The 16,898-nt window shown below is 51.3% G+C and overlaps 2 protein-coding genes across 4 annotated transcripts in view; one reads left to right on the forward strand and one right to left on the reverse strand.

Moving 5' to 3' along the window:
- Nucleotides 1-2,867: 2,867 nt before the first annotated feature.
- On the reverse strand, nucleotides 2,868-11,176 carry AEN (apoptosis enhancing nuclease). Of its 2 annotated transcripts, none has more exons than XM_019665214.1 (4): nucleotides 11,103-11,176; nucleotides 7,825-8,428; nucleotides 5,260-5,460; nucleotides 2,868-4,756 (listed from the first exon to the last, which is right to left on the reverse strand). In XM_019665214.1, the coding sequence occupies exons 2-4, from the start codon at nucleotides 8,362-8,364 to the stop codon at nucleotides 4,523-4,525; spliced, it is 975 nt and encodes a 324-aa protein (XP_019520759.1). In that variant the 5' UTR covers nucleotides 8,365-8,428; nucleotides 11,103-11,176; the 3' UTR covers nucleotides 2,868-4,522. The 2 variants fall into 2 exon arrangements, with proteins under 2 accessions (XP_019520759.1, XP_019520758.1); XM_019665213.1 differs by lacking the exon at nucleotides 11,103-11,176 and adding an exon at nucleotides 10,829-10,910.
- The window catches only part of DET1 (DET1 partner of COP1 E3 ubiquitin ligase), a 63,406-nt gene continuing 53,403 nt past the window's right edge, over nucleotides 6,896-16,898 (forward strand). Inside the window, exon 1 of one of the 2 annotated variants that reach the window (XM_019665211.1) lies at nucleotides 6,896-7,055. The gene's annotated coding sequence lies outside the window, so the exon portion shown is untranslated. The remainder of the gene's footprint in view (nucleotides 7,056-16,898) is intronic. The other variant, XM_019665205.1, reaches the window with a different exon arrangement.

Here is a 16,898-nt window from a genome sequence, read left to right on the forward strand (position 1 = left end):
GAGTGAGCAACTTTTGATTTAATTCAGACGCTTTGGGGACTTCCTGTTTCTCAAATGCATAAGTGATAGTTACCCCTGATTTAGGGGGAGATGAGGCAGAATATCCATTACTTGATGTGAATGTGCATTGAAAAAGTAACCTCCTGAAGCCCCATCCGGTTGGAGCTGTTGCTATCATCCCTGCAGGACCCCTCACACACATCAGCGTCCCCGCTGTAGGTCGCCCCTCCAATTCTTGTCCCCATGGGCCCTGAGCCTGCTCTGTGGTGGGCTCCAAACATACATATTTTAAGTTTTCCCTGCTCTTCTCCTTAGCTTCGCGCCTGTCCCGGTCGGCTCCCCGTCTTCCTCCCACCTCCATCTTCATGCCCCTCTCAAAACTGTCCTTGAAAGTCTAACAGATTGCTTCCCAAAACCTAATCTCTTGAATTATTTGTCACATCTCTTTGCTCAAGAACCTAGTGATTTCCTGTTGTCAAAAAAAACCCCAAAAAACTAACCTCACTTCCTGTGCAGTTTCCAAGACCCTTTTTTTATCTGTCCCACCGGACTTTGCAATCCCATCCTAAATTCAAGACCTCTGTATATTCACATGGTGACTCCTCTCAAACCATCCCTGCCTCCTTCACAGTGACGGGTCATTCCTTAATTCATATTCACTGAGTGCTGGGCTCCGCGGCTCCAGGGACAGGAATCAGGTTCCCTGCCTTCAGGTAGAAGTGACAGGGTTTGGATTCCAGCTCAGCTGTCTCCAACCTCTACTGGGCATGTACTACTAAAATGTGTATGTGAATTTCTAAATTATTTATGGCAGGTGGCACTATCTCAAACAGTGGATTATCAGCCATTTCACATGGCTCAACTCAATACTATGTAGAACCGTGCTGATGGAATCCGTTTCAAAAACAGAGAAAAAAGTTAAAAATATGTTCCAATAACCAGGTGCAGATGCTCAACATCACTAATCTAAAGGGAAATGCCAAGTTAAACCCACAAGGAGATACCCCCTCATACCCATTAGGATGCCTATCCAACTCCCCCCCCCCAAATATCTAGTGTTGGTGAGGATGGTAAGAAGATGGAAGGAACCCTTATGGGGTGCTGGTGGGAATGTAAAATGGTGCAGCCACTGTGGAAAATGGTAGAGCAGTTTCTCAAAAAAAAACAGAATTACCATGATACAGCAATTCCACTTCTGGGTATCCAGTTCTCCCTCCCCCCCTTATTCTGGGAGACACGTTCTAAGACCCCCAGTGGGTGCCTGAAGCCGTGGATAGTACGGAGCCCTCCTGCACGTCCTCATCGGCAGACGCAGCATCTGCAGTCATCTTTACATTTTTCAGTCCAAACCTGTTCCTGGATCTCTGTAACCACCCTTTACTTGCAGTAAATGGCCTGGTGTCACTTGTCTCAGGGGGTCCCTTGCTGAAGTCCTCGTATAAGCTCAACACTTACTGGCACATCACGTGGCCGTCAATGGTGACAGGTTTTCTGTTCGTCTTCCACCCACAAATTTAATGCCCTTCCCATCTTCACTAACACTTACCATGCACTGGCTGTAACTGTTCCAGTTGGAGGTGTGACAGCACAACTAGCGTGGATTTCTTTTTCCGTTTTTACAATTTGCAAGATTGGATCAAAGATTCATTCTTACCATAGATCTTAGCAACCTCACTATGCCATTTTTTTCCTTTCCCTATTAAGTTCAGAACTTGTACCTTTTCACTTGAAAGGAAGCACTTTATGCCTTCTGTCTGGCTTGTCTGAATTGCCAGCATCACTGCTCTTGTGCTTTGGGGTCATTTTAAGTAAAATCAGGATTATTTGATCGTGAAAACTGCATACAGTGAGTTGATGTGATAACTGAGCCGGCTACCACATGACTGAGGGGGTGAGGAGTGTCCACAGGGTGGAGATGCTGGACAGAGGGGTGAGTTATGTGCCAGGTGGGATGGTGCAAGCCAGCGTGAGATTTCGTCCCATTACTCAGAATGGTGTGCAACTTAAAACTTATGAATTATTTCTGGAATTTTCTATTTAATATTTTCGGACTGCAGTTGACTGTGGACAAATGAAACTGTGGCATAATGGGGAACTTACCCCAAAGCATTGAAAACAGGGTCTGAAAGAGATATATGCACACCCATGTTCACTGCAGCATTATTCACAATAGCCAAGAGGGGGAAGCCACCCCTAGAGTCCACCAAGGGATGAACGGATAAACCAAATGTGGCGTACCCACCCAAATGAGTATTATTCAGGCTGAAAAAGGAAATTCTGAAACATAACTACATGGATGAACTTTGAGGACATTATGCTAAGTGAAATAAGGCTGTCACAAAAAAACAAATACTATAGGATTCCACTTATATGAGGTATCTAGTCAAATTCACAGAAACAGAAAGTAGAATGGTGGTCACCAGGGGCTGGCGGGAGCAGAGAATGGGAGTTATTGTTTAATAAGTATAGAGTTTCAGTCTTGCAAGATGAAAAAGCTCTGGGGGGCAATGTGAATGTACTTAACCCTACTGAACTCTACAGTTAAAAATGGTTAAGATGAGAAATTTTGCTGTGTATTTTACAATTAAAACTAAAAAAAAATGTTAAGATTAAAAAAAGACTGCATAGCTTTAGGGAAAAACAAGTTAAATAATCGTGTGCTCTATAATAGGGCCGTTATGAAAATTTAAAAATAAACTATATAAATTCTGTAGCTCTAGTATTTTCTCGCCATCTCTTAAAGCATCGTCTTGAAAGCTGCCCACATCAAAGGACAAAGCACCCAGCAAGACTGAGTCCCAGCACCCCCATCCCGCCACCAAACCACCCTCCCATGCGAGCTTGGGGAGTCACAGAAAAGGCTCCCGTTCGCAATTGAGTTTTATTCCAGAACAGTTTTAAAACGCTGATTTAAAACCCAGTACATTTCTGGAACACGAGTAACAACTCCATCTTCCTTCAACCCACAGGCAAAGGAACTGAAGCTACTACTCAGCTGACTTTGGCGTCAGCTGCACATTTCTAAGGAATCCAGAACAGAGTCCTGGGCCCGGGCCAGCAGTGGTCAGTGACTCAGCCAGTTCCCAACTCTGCACAAGGGGACAGAGCTGGTGACACAACAACCTATGGCCCCGAGCTGGAAGTAGTGTGGTTTCAGTGGTGTCTCTCCCTTCCTGGCCCTGCTGTTTTTCTGAGGGACATGAAAAACCACTGTCACCTCCTGCACACAGGAGAGGCACACAGAGTACACGAGAATGGTGAGAACCCTCAGCCTCCACGCCTTGTCTTCGCCCCGGCCCAGTGCCCTACCTGCTGGAAGAGGCAAGCAAGGACAGAGGGGCGTGTTCGGGGGTTACCCCCAAGAGGCTGAAACTAATCCTTCAAGAAAAACAGCAGCTCCTGTGGACCCAGGATCACTGTGTGCCAGGCACTGTGCCGGGAGCTCGCGTGTCATCCTCTTGACAACCCCGTGAGGTAGGTCATATCATTGTCCCCATTTAACAGATGAGGGAACAGGCTCAAGAGCGAAGTCACATACTTGCCTCAGGTCTCAAAGCTAGGAAGTGATAAGCAATGATGGGGCTCAAATGTCTTCATGGCCTGAGCTCTTGGTTACCCCAGTACCCCAAAATTGCCTCCTTAGAAAACAACAAAAGACGGGTGGGGGTGAAATAACCACAGAGAATACTTTTAGAAGTTTGGAGAAAGCCCAACCACCACAGTGATTATCAAAGTGCCCGACGGGGCGCCAGCCTGACGGCCAGCACACGGCACAGCTGCCCGCGTCTCAGCCGCACCAGAGGTGCAGACTGGTTGCTCTTCACAAGGTCCCAGAATTCAAACTGCTGTCTTGTTTCTCAGGCTTTTGCTTAGGAGGCCCTAGAAATACCTGTTTGGGTCAAAATAAACATGCCAGTCTCCACCCAAATCTTATACACATTCCCTCCTCCTGGAATAGTGGCTGGTGCTCCTGGTGCCAAGCATGCGAGGGTCAGTTCCCCAGGCGCCTGTGGGCTCTGCTACTCCATTGAACCCCAGCCCAGTGCCTCCAGGAGCCAGCCAGTTCCATTCGGAGAGAAGGGAAGATGTTTGTTCTGAAAGTGACAATGAGGAGAGGTAGGTGGCAGAGAAAACAGGAGCTGAGATGAGGGAACACCTGGATTGAGAGCCCCACCCCACCCTTCCCAGGGAGATATTCTCGTTTAGATAACGCTGCATGGGGGCGGGGAAGTGACAGCCTGTTGGCTGGCACACCCTGCTCCCGTGGAGGCCCTAGTAGCTAGTCCACCGGACATTTTTATGGTACCTGTAAAGTGCGATTAGCAAAACCGGTGGGGTGGGGGGCCCACAGCAGTCCGGGAGAGAGGGCTGTGCCATGGGCACAGGGAGTCAAGAGGACAGATGACCCCGGCTTCTCGGACCCGGGGAAGGCTAGCTGCAGCCTGCCCTGCCCAGCGGAAGCGCCCGGAGCTCTCCTTCCAGACTTGCCACACTGGAAGGCCCCCCCCAAACCTCTCCTCCCTCACACCCTCCTGTTCTGTGTCTGCCCTGTCTCTCCGCTGGTGCCCTGGGCCAGGTCCTCAGGCCAGTACTGGTCCTCCATGTACTGCTCCATGTCTGTGCTGCTGTCAGGCTCTCTGTCCTCGGGGTGGGTCCGGAGGCTACGGGCCTGCTGCTCCCACTGCCTCTCCACCAGCCGGTAGAGCTCCATGGCCGTCATGGCGTCCTCCACGGACGAGTGCCCATGCCGGCCCACCTGCGGACGAGAGCCGTGTCAGTGCCCGCAGTCCCGGAGAGAGGCCTGTCACCCCAGGCTCTGTGTACAGGCCCGAGAACATGAACTCCCGGTTAGGGGTGTACGGTTTGGTACAATGGGAAGGGCATGGGTTTTGGTCAGACACAAAAGCGCTGGAATCGCAGCCGCGGCACAAGCCAGCGAGCTTTTCTCAACTGTGAAACAAAGCCTTGCAGAGCAGACGGAGCCGTGACTGTAAGGCACAGCAGGAGCAGGAGTTCCCTGCCGGCCCTGAGAGCCTGGGCCTGCGTGGGGGACAGACCTGGAGAGGTCAGCCTGGAGGCATGTCCACACTGGGGACAAAGGATGCTGGAGAGAAACCCGGGGCAGCATGTGCACATGGGAGAGCTGTGCCTGCTCGAGGTCCCCAGGACTTGGACTGGAGTGGGTTCGGAGGAATGACATGGGGCTGCAGCCATGCCCCATGGCCCGTCTGTGGCCTAAGGACGAGGGTCCCCACGCACCTGGATCCTCTTGTGCAGCAGCTGTAGGGCCAGCTCCTTAAGAGAGACACGCGCCCGGGTGTGGAGGCCGGGCTGGCTGAGGAGGTTGGGGACGGAAGTGGTGTCCCGGGTCTGGCTCCGAGGGTGGACGTACTTGAGGGCCCGGAAGTCGTTGTGCAGGGCATGCCCCACCACCACCTTGCCCTTCAGTAGCTTGAGGATCTGTGAGCAAAGACAGGAGTTAGGAAGGCCTCACGGTCGGGCTGGCGCGGCACAGATCCCTCTGTAGGGAGGCGCGTGTGACCTCCAGCCAACCGCACTGCCGGAGTCTGAATCCAGACCCTTCTACTGACTACTTAAGGGAAGCATGGCCACACTTAAGCTCTCGGAACCTGGAAATCGGGAATGCTGCCAACAAGTCTGCAGGTGGCTGTAAACATCAGAGCTAGTTTGTGGATGGGACAAGGCTCCAATCCTCCAACCGACAACTCTTTCCTGCTGCCCAGCCTCTGCTCTCAGCCTCAAGTCCTTGCCAGCCCTCCCGCCCCCCACCCAACTCTTCCTGCAGTTCCTCTCACGGCAGGTCCCAGCTCACACGTCAGGAGGCCACCCCGGGACATCCCCCGTGGACACGAGAACCCATCTTCTCCTGCACTTTCTCAGCACACATTTACCTCTGGCATGGTCTATCCACCCGCTACTGTCAGCTCCCTGTAAACACGCAGGGACCACGTTTGACATCACTGAGGATGCTCAATGGAAATTCAGCACACAGGAGGCGACCACTGGGTGAAGTCTGCAGAGCTGTGCCTGGCACTGGAGACACACCAGACACCCCCCCCCACCCCACCCCCGGTCCGTCCTCAGGCTTCTGTCTCTGCCCCTCCGCTATGTAGGACCCCACCTCTCAGCCTCTAAACCTGCTGCCTTGCTCAGTCCATCTTACGATGTGCACCTTTCTTCTCTGTCTTCCAGCCTCCTGAGGCCCCACGGAGGCCACGTCCAGTAAAACCTCCAGCCCCTTTTGCTGGGCTTGTCTCTCCTTATCACCAGCTGCTAGCCTCCCACAGCCTGCCTCTGCTGGCAACGTATGTTTATCACTAAAGTCAGCTGTCATAGCAGGTGCAGAAGGTACATTTAGACTTTAGTGGTAGGGCCATGCCACCACTCTAATCACCGCCCCCCAGTCTTCCCACAACCAGCCATTCGGTGGGAACGGATCAAGCACGCCCCACACTGGCCCAGACTCTGGGCAGACGAGTACTTCTGCTCTTGGGGGCACCACCAACCAGGCTGAGGTCAGACTGAGAGCTACGGGTTCACCACAGGCCTCCCTTCCTGCTGCTTCTATTTCTGATCAGCCTGCTTGATAAATAACCTCCAAATCTTTTCAAAGAAATGCTTAGGCCGTACCTTGTGTGAAAAAGGAGGACACCAGATGCTGCATACTAGTATTTCCCCAAATTTATCTAATCCCAAGAGTAACACAGCAAGGTTAAGTAGTTCTGCTCTAACGCTCATTTGGAAAATGCAAAATGTTCCAACATGATTGATACATTAGAACATAATTTGAGAATAACGTGATTTCGCCCCTGAGAGACACTTAGTGAATGCGGAAAAGTGCACTCGGCGGGAATGCATGAAACGCACACCCCCCCAGACACCTACCAGCGAGCTCAATTCACAGCCATCCACACCCGGCATCCCCACTCTCTGTCTGGTTTCAGGTAACAGTCCTTCGACCACTCCACCGTATCACAAGTGGCCACCACCCTCCTGACATCTGCCTCCACAGGAAACTCCAGGTCTTTTTCAAGGTACGGTGCCATCCTTGTTGGTATATTTATGCATTTCTTAACCATTTAACGTGTGCAAAACTGTGCTACCATTGTTATTAGGTTTCCATCTTTTCATTTTTGGGGTGTCACTGATGAGACGTTTTCTTGAGTGTTGTATCCCTAACCCCATTTTCCCCATAAGTTCTTAAGTTTTTATTGTGCAAGTTTGCACAGTGTGAGATTCTTAGGGACGCACACATCAGAGCCCTCCCCGGGTCTAGACACCTACGGGATCAGAATTCCCACGGAGGGATCTGGGGACAAGGACCGAAGATTGTTAATAAAGCTTTCGGTATTTCTTCTGCTCAAGCACGTTTGAGAATTCCTGGCACGTTAGTGTGGTCCCAACCACTAATTAATTTTTTTTTCAAAACACTGAAGAATTAACATAAGGAAATGTACCAAAACATCAACACCGGAAAGTGACAGCACCGTGGGCCTTACAAATTTTACACAGATGTGTGATACTTTTATAACAGAAAATGTGAAATGTATGCTGTGTCACACCTTGCAGTTGGCACAGCCTTTCCACAAACCCGATCATGCATGACACCCCAGCCATCCTTCTATGCAGGAAGGTCAGGATTTTTACTCACCCTTTCTGTGGGAAGAAATCCACTGTTTGGAGACGTTAAGTAACTCTGTCAACGTCTCTCGCTTCCAGTGGCAGTGGTGACTCAAACCCAGGGCTGCTCTTCGCACCCCATCGCGCCAACCCAAACGGGGCCCCGCCCCGCCCCGCCCTCACCTCTTTCTGGGCCACCTGGAAGGGGATGGCTTTGCGCATGTGCTGCCGAGTGATGCCGCTCCAGCGAGTGCGGTAGTCCTCGATGGGCATCTCAGGTCGGACGTACTTGTCGTACAGGACGTCGCCGTGGTAACTCACCACCGAGCAGCGGGCCAGCTCACTCACCCGCCCTCGCGGTCCCGTGCCCACCATCTCGCAGTCGATAGCCACGCACTTGCTGGGCAGGGGCCCAGTGGATTCCCGGGGGGTGGGCTTTCTGCTGCACGGGGCACCTCCCGAGTCAGCCCTTGGACGCTGCCTCCCGCTGCTGGCAGCCTCAGTGCCTGGCGGTGCCTGCAACGGCGTGGGCTGTGGGGAGGCTCCTGGCTCGGGGGGCGCGCTCAGCAGCCCCAGCTCCTGCAGCAAGGCCTTCCGGGCCATGAACCGCTGGTGCTGTCGGCTTTTCCTCTTGTGCTTTCTCCGAAGCACATCCTTGGCATGGGGGCTGGCCAGCAAAGGGCACAGGCACTGGGCAGGCTCACAGGCTTCCCGGGGTACCATCCCAATCTGCTCACCACTTGGGGCAAGGGAGGCCTGCGAGGTGATCTTCCCACGGGGCAGCACCCTGGAGAGAGAACACATGGGGCAGAGGGGCTGGATGAGGAGTGGGCGAGGCAACCTCCTGCTGGGCTGCCCTAGGGCCCGTACTTTGTCTCAGGTTCCTGGACAGAGTGGAGGACCTAGTTTAATAATAACTGCACTCATACAGTCAGTACCACGTGCAAACCGCGGAGATACCGTATTTCCCCATGTATAAGATGCACTTTAATTTTGGGGCCCGAAATTTGGGGGGGGGGGAAATGTATTACCTAAAGTTACTGAACTCAAGTTTTCTTCATCATAAAATTCATACAACTCCTCATCACTGTCAAAACTCCCCATCCATTAGCTTGTCCTCATCTGTGTCTGATGACGAATCAGTCTTCATAGATTGCCTCGTCCTCAGTTCCATCTATGGCATTTGAAATCTACAACCACTGTGTAAGACGCACCCAGTTTTTAGAGCCCAAATTTTTTCAAAAAAAGGTGCGTCTTATACATGAGGAAATACGGTAAAGTCCTTTACATGGACTCACTCAACCTTCCCAACAACCAGAATAAGGCATCCTCATATTACAGGTAAGAAAACGGGGGCAAAGATATTAAGTAACTTGCCCAATTAACAAGAGGCAAAAGCTGATATGAGCCCAGAACCCTGCTCTCTGTCAGACTGTGTGTGAGGACTACAGAGCTGGAGGTGACTATGAACTCAGGGAACTCATGGTTTGGTGGAGAGTGAGAGGGAGCCAGGAACGTGCAAGTGTGTGCTAAGGATGGGAGCAGTGAACTAAGGACAGGTGCCTGACTTACCGGGCCAGGTACTGGAACAGGGAGATATGCTAGGTTAGGAAAGGCCTGGTTAGGAAAGGAGGAGACACTTTAAAGGGTTTCAGGAAGGTCTGCCTTAGAGCCCAGGAAGGGAAGGGCACCCACACCGAGAAAAGGCAGACACAAAAAGCCCAGACGGAAAGCACATCGTTGTAGGAGCGCAAGGAGCCTGGTGCAGCGACGAACTGTGAAAAGCAAGGAGGTAGGAGTGAGAAAGGTGGACAGTGAGAAAGAACCGTTCCTGGAGGGCAGCAGAAGTTTGGGCTTAATCCAGACATGAACTGGGAACCATCAATCTCCCTAGAGAGCTTTAGGGAGAGGGCGGCAGGATCAGAGTCTGAGCAACGGCGGCAAAGATGAAGAGAAATGGGAGGAAGCGGGGAGGACAAGTGCCATGGACCAGGGCCAGGCAGTGACCCATCCTGACTCACCCTCCCCCTGCTTGCTTATCCCTTCCCAGAGAAGACGTCTCCCTGCTAAAAGGGCCTTAATTATATAATCTACTTAATCATACTGACAAGTCATATATTAGCCAACAAATACAGAACCTCGCTCTGTGTGCCTCAGCCCAGCGATGGCGACAAAGCCCAAGGAGCCTGCGACTGACCTCTGTCCCAGGAGGAGGGAGGGCCCTGTCCCGTCTCCAAGAGGGCTGAGGGCCACGCAGGTCAGCGGAGGCAGCAGGGACCAGGGTCGGTGGCCTCCCTGACCCTGCTGGCATGGTGTCCCAGAAGCCAGAAATAGGCTCCCGGAGAAAAGGTCTCAGTGGCCTTGTGTTTCAAGAGATGAGAGAAATGCCCTTCCACGGATGCCCCGACCTTGCGGACGTTGTCAAAACCAACAATGACGTATCAAGGGAACCCCTTCCTCATCCTGGGCCTCCAGGTGAGCTCAGTGAGGCTGCGAAGTGTCACTCAAGTAACGCAACTATTACAGTTAAGGACACACACAGATCTCTCTCGGGCCCGAAACCTGTGTTTTGGGGATCAGCGGCCACCAGGCCTTCCCCGCCGGGGCCCTGGCCTAAGGCAAGGTCCCCCAGCAGCAGTCCTCAGAGCAATGGCCCCCCACAAAATCATAATCGCCAGTGCCATCAGGGCTACCAAGCTGCCGGCTGGTCAGTGGGCAGCACGAGGCCCTGCTCTGGCACCAAATAACCAGATCAACTGGACCAGGTCGCCGGTCTCCTCACCATAAAACGAGGGTTTATTAAACAAGAGAGTTGAACTACGTTTAGGGGCTTCCCCCAAAGCAGTTCGTCACCAGAGACAATGAAGACATCGGTTTAAAACGCCAGGTTTTCGGGCCTCACCCCCACACCGTAACTGCCGTTTGGGGGAAGGGGGCCTGAAAATCTGTTTATTTTCAGAGAGCGCGCGACACCCCCCTCCCCCAAGCCATGACACTAATAATCGCCCGAATTAGAGAGAACCTGGATGGCTGGATAAGATCCCCCCCGTGCTACTAAAGAAAAGTTCGCGGGACAACCAAGTCCGGGGAGAGTCCCGCACGGTCCCCGCCGCCGTCCTCCCGGGAGGGACGCGTGGGAGGCCTGCCTGACCGCACCCAGGGAAGGACTCAGGCTCTGGTCACTCACTGGCTGCGGCGGTTCCGCCGGCGCCCGCCAGGCCGAGTCCCATCGCCCATCGCCGTCCCCTTAGGCCCGAGACCCCCGAGCAGGGCGGGGACGTGGGACTGGCCGCGCCCTGGGCCCGGCCTACACGCCAGCGGACCAGGCGAGCCGGTCGGCCGGGTCCGGGCGTCCCCCGCCGCAGGCCGGGGTTGGGGACACATGCGGGACCCCGCGCGAGGGGACATGCCGCGCCAGCCCGCTCGACCCCTATACCCCCCACAAGGGTCGCAGCGATCACCTGGAGCTCGGGCGCGAGTCCTCCCGCCCGCACGTGGCGTCCAGGAAGCCTGCAGTTCTCACATGCCCGGGCAAGCCCCGCTCTGGCTGCCCGCCTATTGGTTCGCTGAACGGCAGTGCCGGCCCAAATCCTCTTCTGATTGGTTCTCTGGAGGAGCCTGGCTGGCTGCGGGTAGGCGCGCGGCAGAAGGGGCGGGAATTCCTAAAGGGGCGTGGTTTGCGTTTCCAGTTGGTCAAGCCCGCGGGAAATTTTAAAGAGACCGGAGCGGAGCTTGGCCTGTCGCCCGGGTCGCGCTCCCATCTGGGTCCCAGTCTCCAATGCATCCCGCTCCCTGGGTCGGGATGTGGGCTCCTATAAAACCCGTGCCTCCAAAGGCAGAATGACAGAGTACACGCCCACAGTTGCAGAATGTTAATCATAACCCCTTTCTCCTCGGGTGTCTTGGCCATTCAGTGAAATAATATATATAATGGGCACTAAAGAAAGATTTTTAAACTCAGGTTTGCTCCTATTTTAGTTTGCACTATTTTTTTTTTAACTTATCGTTTTGCAATACTTTACTCATTAGTATTAAGTTCCTCCTATGGGCTGGGCACTGGGATACAGAAGCAGTTCAGTCCCTGACTAGTTGCTCACGGTGGGGCGCAGTTACTGGAAGGTTAGCAGGTAATTCAGTGCATCGTGAATAACAACAAGAACAATAATAAACGGTCCAAATTTATTATGAGCAATGACTGTGTGCCAAGCAATACACACATGCAATCTGCACAAGCACCTATGAGATAAATGTGCTATTTCTAGTTTACCGCTAAGGAAATTGTCGCCTAAAGAAATTAAGGAGAAACAGCTAGAGTCTCAACTAAGACCCTTACTGAAGCAGTTCGACTCCTCCTAGCTCCATTTGCAAGCAGAAATGGTATTGCAAAGGTGTCCAGAAGGGTAGGGGGACGTGTTGAAGAACCCACTATTTCTGATTATTGTACGGATGTGAGAGAAGCGGGCAAAGGATAAGGCCACTAGAGAGGTAAATCCTTCTCCTCAGACTCCCAAGGCTTTGTGGAGCTGGGAGTTTAAGCCAGAGCTGGTTCACTAGCGATTCGCATTTGGGGAAACTCACTCTGGCTGAGTGATGAGAGGAATGGATTAGGCCTGGGGAAAGAGGGGTTGGTGGGTGGGTGACTGTGGACATCCAGGCAAGAGAAGATCCTGGTGGGCAGAGCAGTAGAGAGGACGAAGAGCTAGGGACAGAGTTCAGAGCTTCTTAGGAGGCGACACGGATAGGACAGAGGGAGAGGGTGACAGGGAAGGGATGTTGAGCATCTGTCTTCAGACGTGGAGCGGTAAATCTGGGGCAAGGAGACTTTTAAAGGAATCAGTATCCTGATCCCCAACTCCCACAGGACTGGACCTGAGAATGTGCTTGGAGTCCTTGGGGTTCAGCTTCCCTTTCCCCTTTTAGAACCAGCTGTCTCCCACTTTCCAAAGGAAAGTCGCACACACAGCCCATTCCGAAGCTTGCTCTGCTGCATTCATTATCCTGGGAAATAAAAGTGGTCTCCAGGGAGGCAAAACAATAAGGCAGTTCTAAATATGGGTTTTAATTGAGGACCCTTTTGTAAGATCCCTTCTACCAGGCAGGTGGTTTCTGATTCTTTGTTTTCACTACAGTCCAAGGAGGATTTAATCATGTTGTCACCTAATGGTCATTAAAATATTGTTTTTCTGAGGATAGATAACTATCAGAAATTAAAAGGACTGAGAGACAGTGTCAGAATAACCCTCCTTCCACTTTTGCTTTTTATGCGAACAATGTTCATCAGTGCGTCCTTCCAAAGGAACAAAATAGAAAGCCCAACTCAGTGTCATTCTTGCAATAAGTAATAGTCATCCCTGGATTTATAAACTTCATGGGAAGAGAACTGACTCAATCGATCTCCTCAGTATATATTTTCAATGGCATTTCTAATGAATATATACTTTTTACGTTTCAACGTGATTGCTCATCTAAGGCAATGCTGTATATAGTATCTGTTATCTGATCACAGGTGCTACAAATACTTGCAACAAAATCTCAATCCAGAAGGAAAATAATGAACACTTAGAACCCGGTGTCTGTGGGGCAGGCCCCCTGCCTGGGTCTGTTCCCACTGTGGCCATGTGGGATAGTGCCCTTTGCCCTCTATTGTGTAGACAGAGCCAATAGGCAGTGGGCCCTGAGTGAGGTTTGGATTACTTCCCACCCCAGTTTCAGGTCTTCTGCAGTGGGTCTCAGGTGTAGCCACACAGCAGTCCCTGGGGCTGAGGTTTTCTCCTTTAGGGAACCTGAAGGATGCAACCATTAGCTGAGCTCACTTGCCTCTACCACTTGCTAGCTGTGTGACCTTGGGCCAGGCACTTAACCTCTCTGAACCAAATCAGCCCTTTGCTCCCACACAGAGGCTGCTGCTGTCACTGCTCAGCTGCTCCTTCAGCGCCTCTAAACTGGATTACAACTTCCAATCCCATTTAGGATTATAAGATGCTTTGGTGTTCTAAAGCAAAGACTTTCCCAGCCTCTTCTGCCTCTGGATGCTGCTGACCAACCCTTCCCTTCTCTGGGGACCCTGGGGTGCCTTGTGCCTCCTGTGAGGGTGGAAAAGGAGGGTGGGGATATATTGTATTTAGAAAGCACTAAGGAGGGCATCTGAGTTTGTTGCTTGAAAAATGTATCCCCATTGAGGGTCACATCATTAGGACTTGATGACTGCGTTAGGCGAGGTGTCCCCCATTTCTTAGGTTTGCAGAAAGGCTGGGAAATGATGTTTCTGATCACTGCTTCTGCCACAGTGGGGGGCGGCTTTTCACTGGAGAAGAGGGGCCTGGATGAGCAGGAGGGGGACAGGAGAGAAGGGGAGTCAGATCCCTCCCAGGCAGCCCTCAGCATTCAGGGCTGCTGTGCAGACAGAAGGGGGAGAGAGCCTGCCTCAGGGAAACATCTGGGCAGGGAAGTGGGGTTCACTCCTGATTTGAGAGATGGATGCGAGACCATGTTGATAGGTAGCAGGGTGTGAAACAGAGGGAGCTGGGCACTCCCTCGGGGGTAGATGTGGGGTGCGAGTCCTGGCTTTCAAGTCCTGGCTCTACTACCTACTGGCTGTGTGACGTTGAGTCAGTTGCTTAACATCTCTGAGCCTCAGATTCCTGGCTTGTAAAGTGGACTTGATCACATCGAACATGCTGGGTTGTTACGATAACCAAGCGAGAGAAGAGTCATAATACAGAACAGCACAGATTAATACCCAATAGGTGTCTCTTTGCCTCCTCTGTCATGGTTTTTCTCTCCCCTCATGTGGGACATCCACGGGACCCCTTCCATGAAAGAGGAACGCATGAGGACCTCCATCTCTACTAGTGTCCCCTAAAATGTAAGAGTTTTATCCCATTTGAAAGTGTATCCTTCCCCTACCCACATCAGCATCTCGTCCACTTCACAGAGCTCAATATATATGAAAAGAATGAATATAGGCCAAGCCCCTCCCCACCACCCATTTTAAAAATGCAGAAACCAAGGCTTGGAGAGGTTGTGAAGCTTACTACTTCTTAAGGTAACTTTGCAGGCGTCTCAGAACATGAAAGGGTTGGTGAACCAAGGGCCAGAACCTCTGGGTCCCCTTACCTTAACTCCAGGGCCAGTGTTTACACAGCCAGCAGCCAGGTTTCCCACGCTCGCATCTGGTTCCTTGAATAATCAGGGAGGCAGTGTCATCCTGTGGATTTTCTAGAGAACAGCCAGTAAAGGGTCCGGTGCTCTGATTAACAAAGAGGCAGCACCATCAGGTGGATTTTACAGGTAGTTGTGCTTTAGCAGCAGATAATGTTGGTATCAAATTGCTATGATATGTAGGTTCCATTGCATTCATTTAAGGACACTTTTTTAAAAGATGTCAAACACTACAATACATCCTTTGTAACTACTTAGACTTATAAAAATGTTATCAAGCTGGGCTGGCCAGGTGGCTCAGTTGGTTAAGAGTTGGCTTAAGAGCACGAGCTCTGAGCAACAAGGCTGCCAGTTTGATTCCCACATGGGCCAGTGACGCTGCGCCCAGCTGAGCTGTTGCTGAGCTGCCAACAGGTGGCAGGATGGCTCAGCTGGTGTAACAACAAGATTGCCTGTTCCATGGTGGGCTATGCCCGCCTGCAACTAAGACTGAACCCAGATGGCTCAGTGGATAGAGCGTGCGCTCTTAACAACAAAGCTGCTGGTTCGACTCCCACATGGGATGGTGGCTACACCCACCCGCATCTAAGATTGAACACAGCACCTTGGGCTTAGAGGCCACGAGCTGCCGACGGGAAGCCAGATGGCGACTGGCACCCTGCAAAATGAAGACTGAAGAACAACTTGGCTGGCCCCCTTCCCCAATTCCCCAACACTGTTGCCCTCCCCCAATTCCCCCATAAAATCTTTAAATATATATATATATATATTATCAAACAAAAAAACCTATACAATACTGGCATCTTGACTGGATGGTAGCATCGCCAACCCCACCTTTAGGGACTTCACCCTCCCATTTCTGGGGCAAAAATATCTCCTTCTCCACAAAGACTGGTGCTGGTATGTAACAGAACTCCTCTGAGTTGGGGCTTGGTGGGAGAAAGCCCATAACCCAAGCCCTGCCCCTATCGATCCCACCTTCTCCCCTCTACCTTATCAATAAGGAAGCATTTGAGACATAGGACTTGATCTGTTTTGCGCTTACAAGTCATTATTGTCACAGTCAAAGCGCCATTCTGCCTGCCTTGTGTACCTGTGTTGAGGACCGTTGGGGGTACTGTAGGACCAGGTGCAGAGCAGAAGTGGGGTCGATCTGGTCATTTTTTAGAGCAGTGGTTCTCTTAAGTGTGGGCCCAGACCGGCAGCCCAGGCACCTCCTGGGCATTGGTTGGACCTACGGACTCAGAAATCCAGGGGGTGGGGCCCAGCGATCTGTTTGAATGAGCTGATTGACAGCTTCCAGATGCAGGCTCAAGTTTAAGGTTCCTTGTTTAGAGGATTTAGAAGTTGACAGCATTCTGGGAGCCAAATGCAAATAGTTCACTCATTTTATTCAAGCAGATTCCTCTATTAGCACTCTTCATCCAACAGTGGCTTTGGACTTACCTGGACACGGCCTGTCCCCAAGACGCTTATGGTACCTGTATACCTTCTCTCAACTTCTGAGGATTTTTACAGGGATCTTAGATCCAGGTTACATCTCACATGACCAAATTTTTTAATGCAATATCGGAGGGATTTGATCTAGGGAAATTTTATTATCCACTCTTACTTGTTTCATGCTAGACTAGTTCCTTCACACATAAAATGAACCCTCAAATCAGTGATTCAATCTCAGTTGAACACTGGAATTCCCTGAGGAGCGTTAACAAATACTGACACTTGGGTCACACCGCAAAATTCTGAGTTAACTGGTCTGGAACGAGGCCTGAACATGGAGTTTTTATTTTTCACAGTAGGAATTTTATTGTTTTTTTATGTTAACAAACTGTTAGGATGTTCATGGATTAAAAAAGTTTTTTTCAATTACAGTTGACCTTGAACATGGAGATTTTTCAAAAATCACACTCATTAGGTGACTATTTTGCAGCGAAGATAAAAAAAAAAAAAAAAGATCTCCGGTACACTGCAGTTACATAGAAAATCCACCAGATGGCGGTGCCTCCCTACTAATCGGAGCACTGGTCGCTTGACTGTTGGCTGTTCTGTAGAAAATCCACCAGATGGCGGTGCCGCCTTACTAATCGGAGCACTGG

This window comes from Hipposideros armiger, unplaced genomic scaffold, assembly GCF_001890085.2.
Source record: "Hipposideros armiger isolate ML-2016 unplaced genomic scaffold, ASM189008v1 scaffold_436, whole genome shotgun sequence".
NCBI classification, from domain to species: domain Eukaryota; kingdom Metazoa; phylum Chordata; class Mammalia; order Chiroptera; family Hipposideridae; genus Hipposideros; species Hipposideros armiger.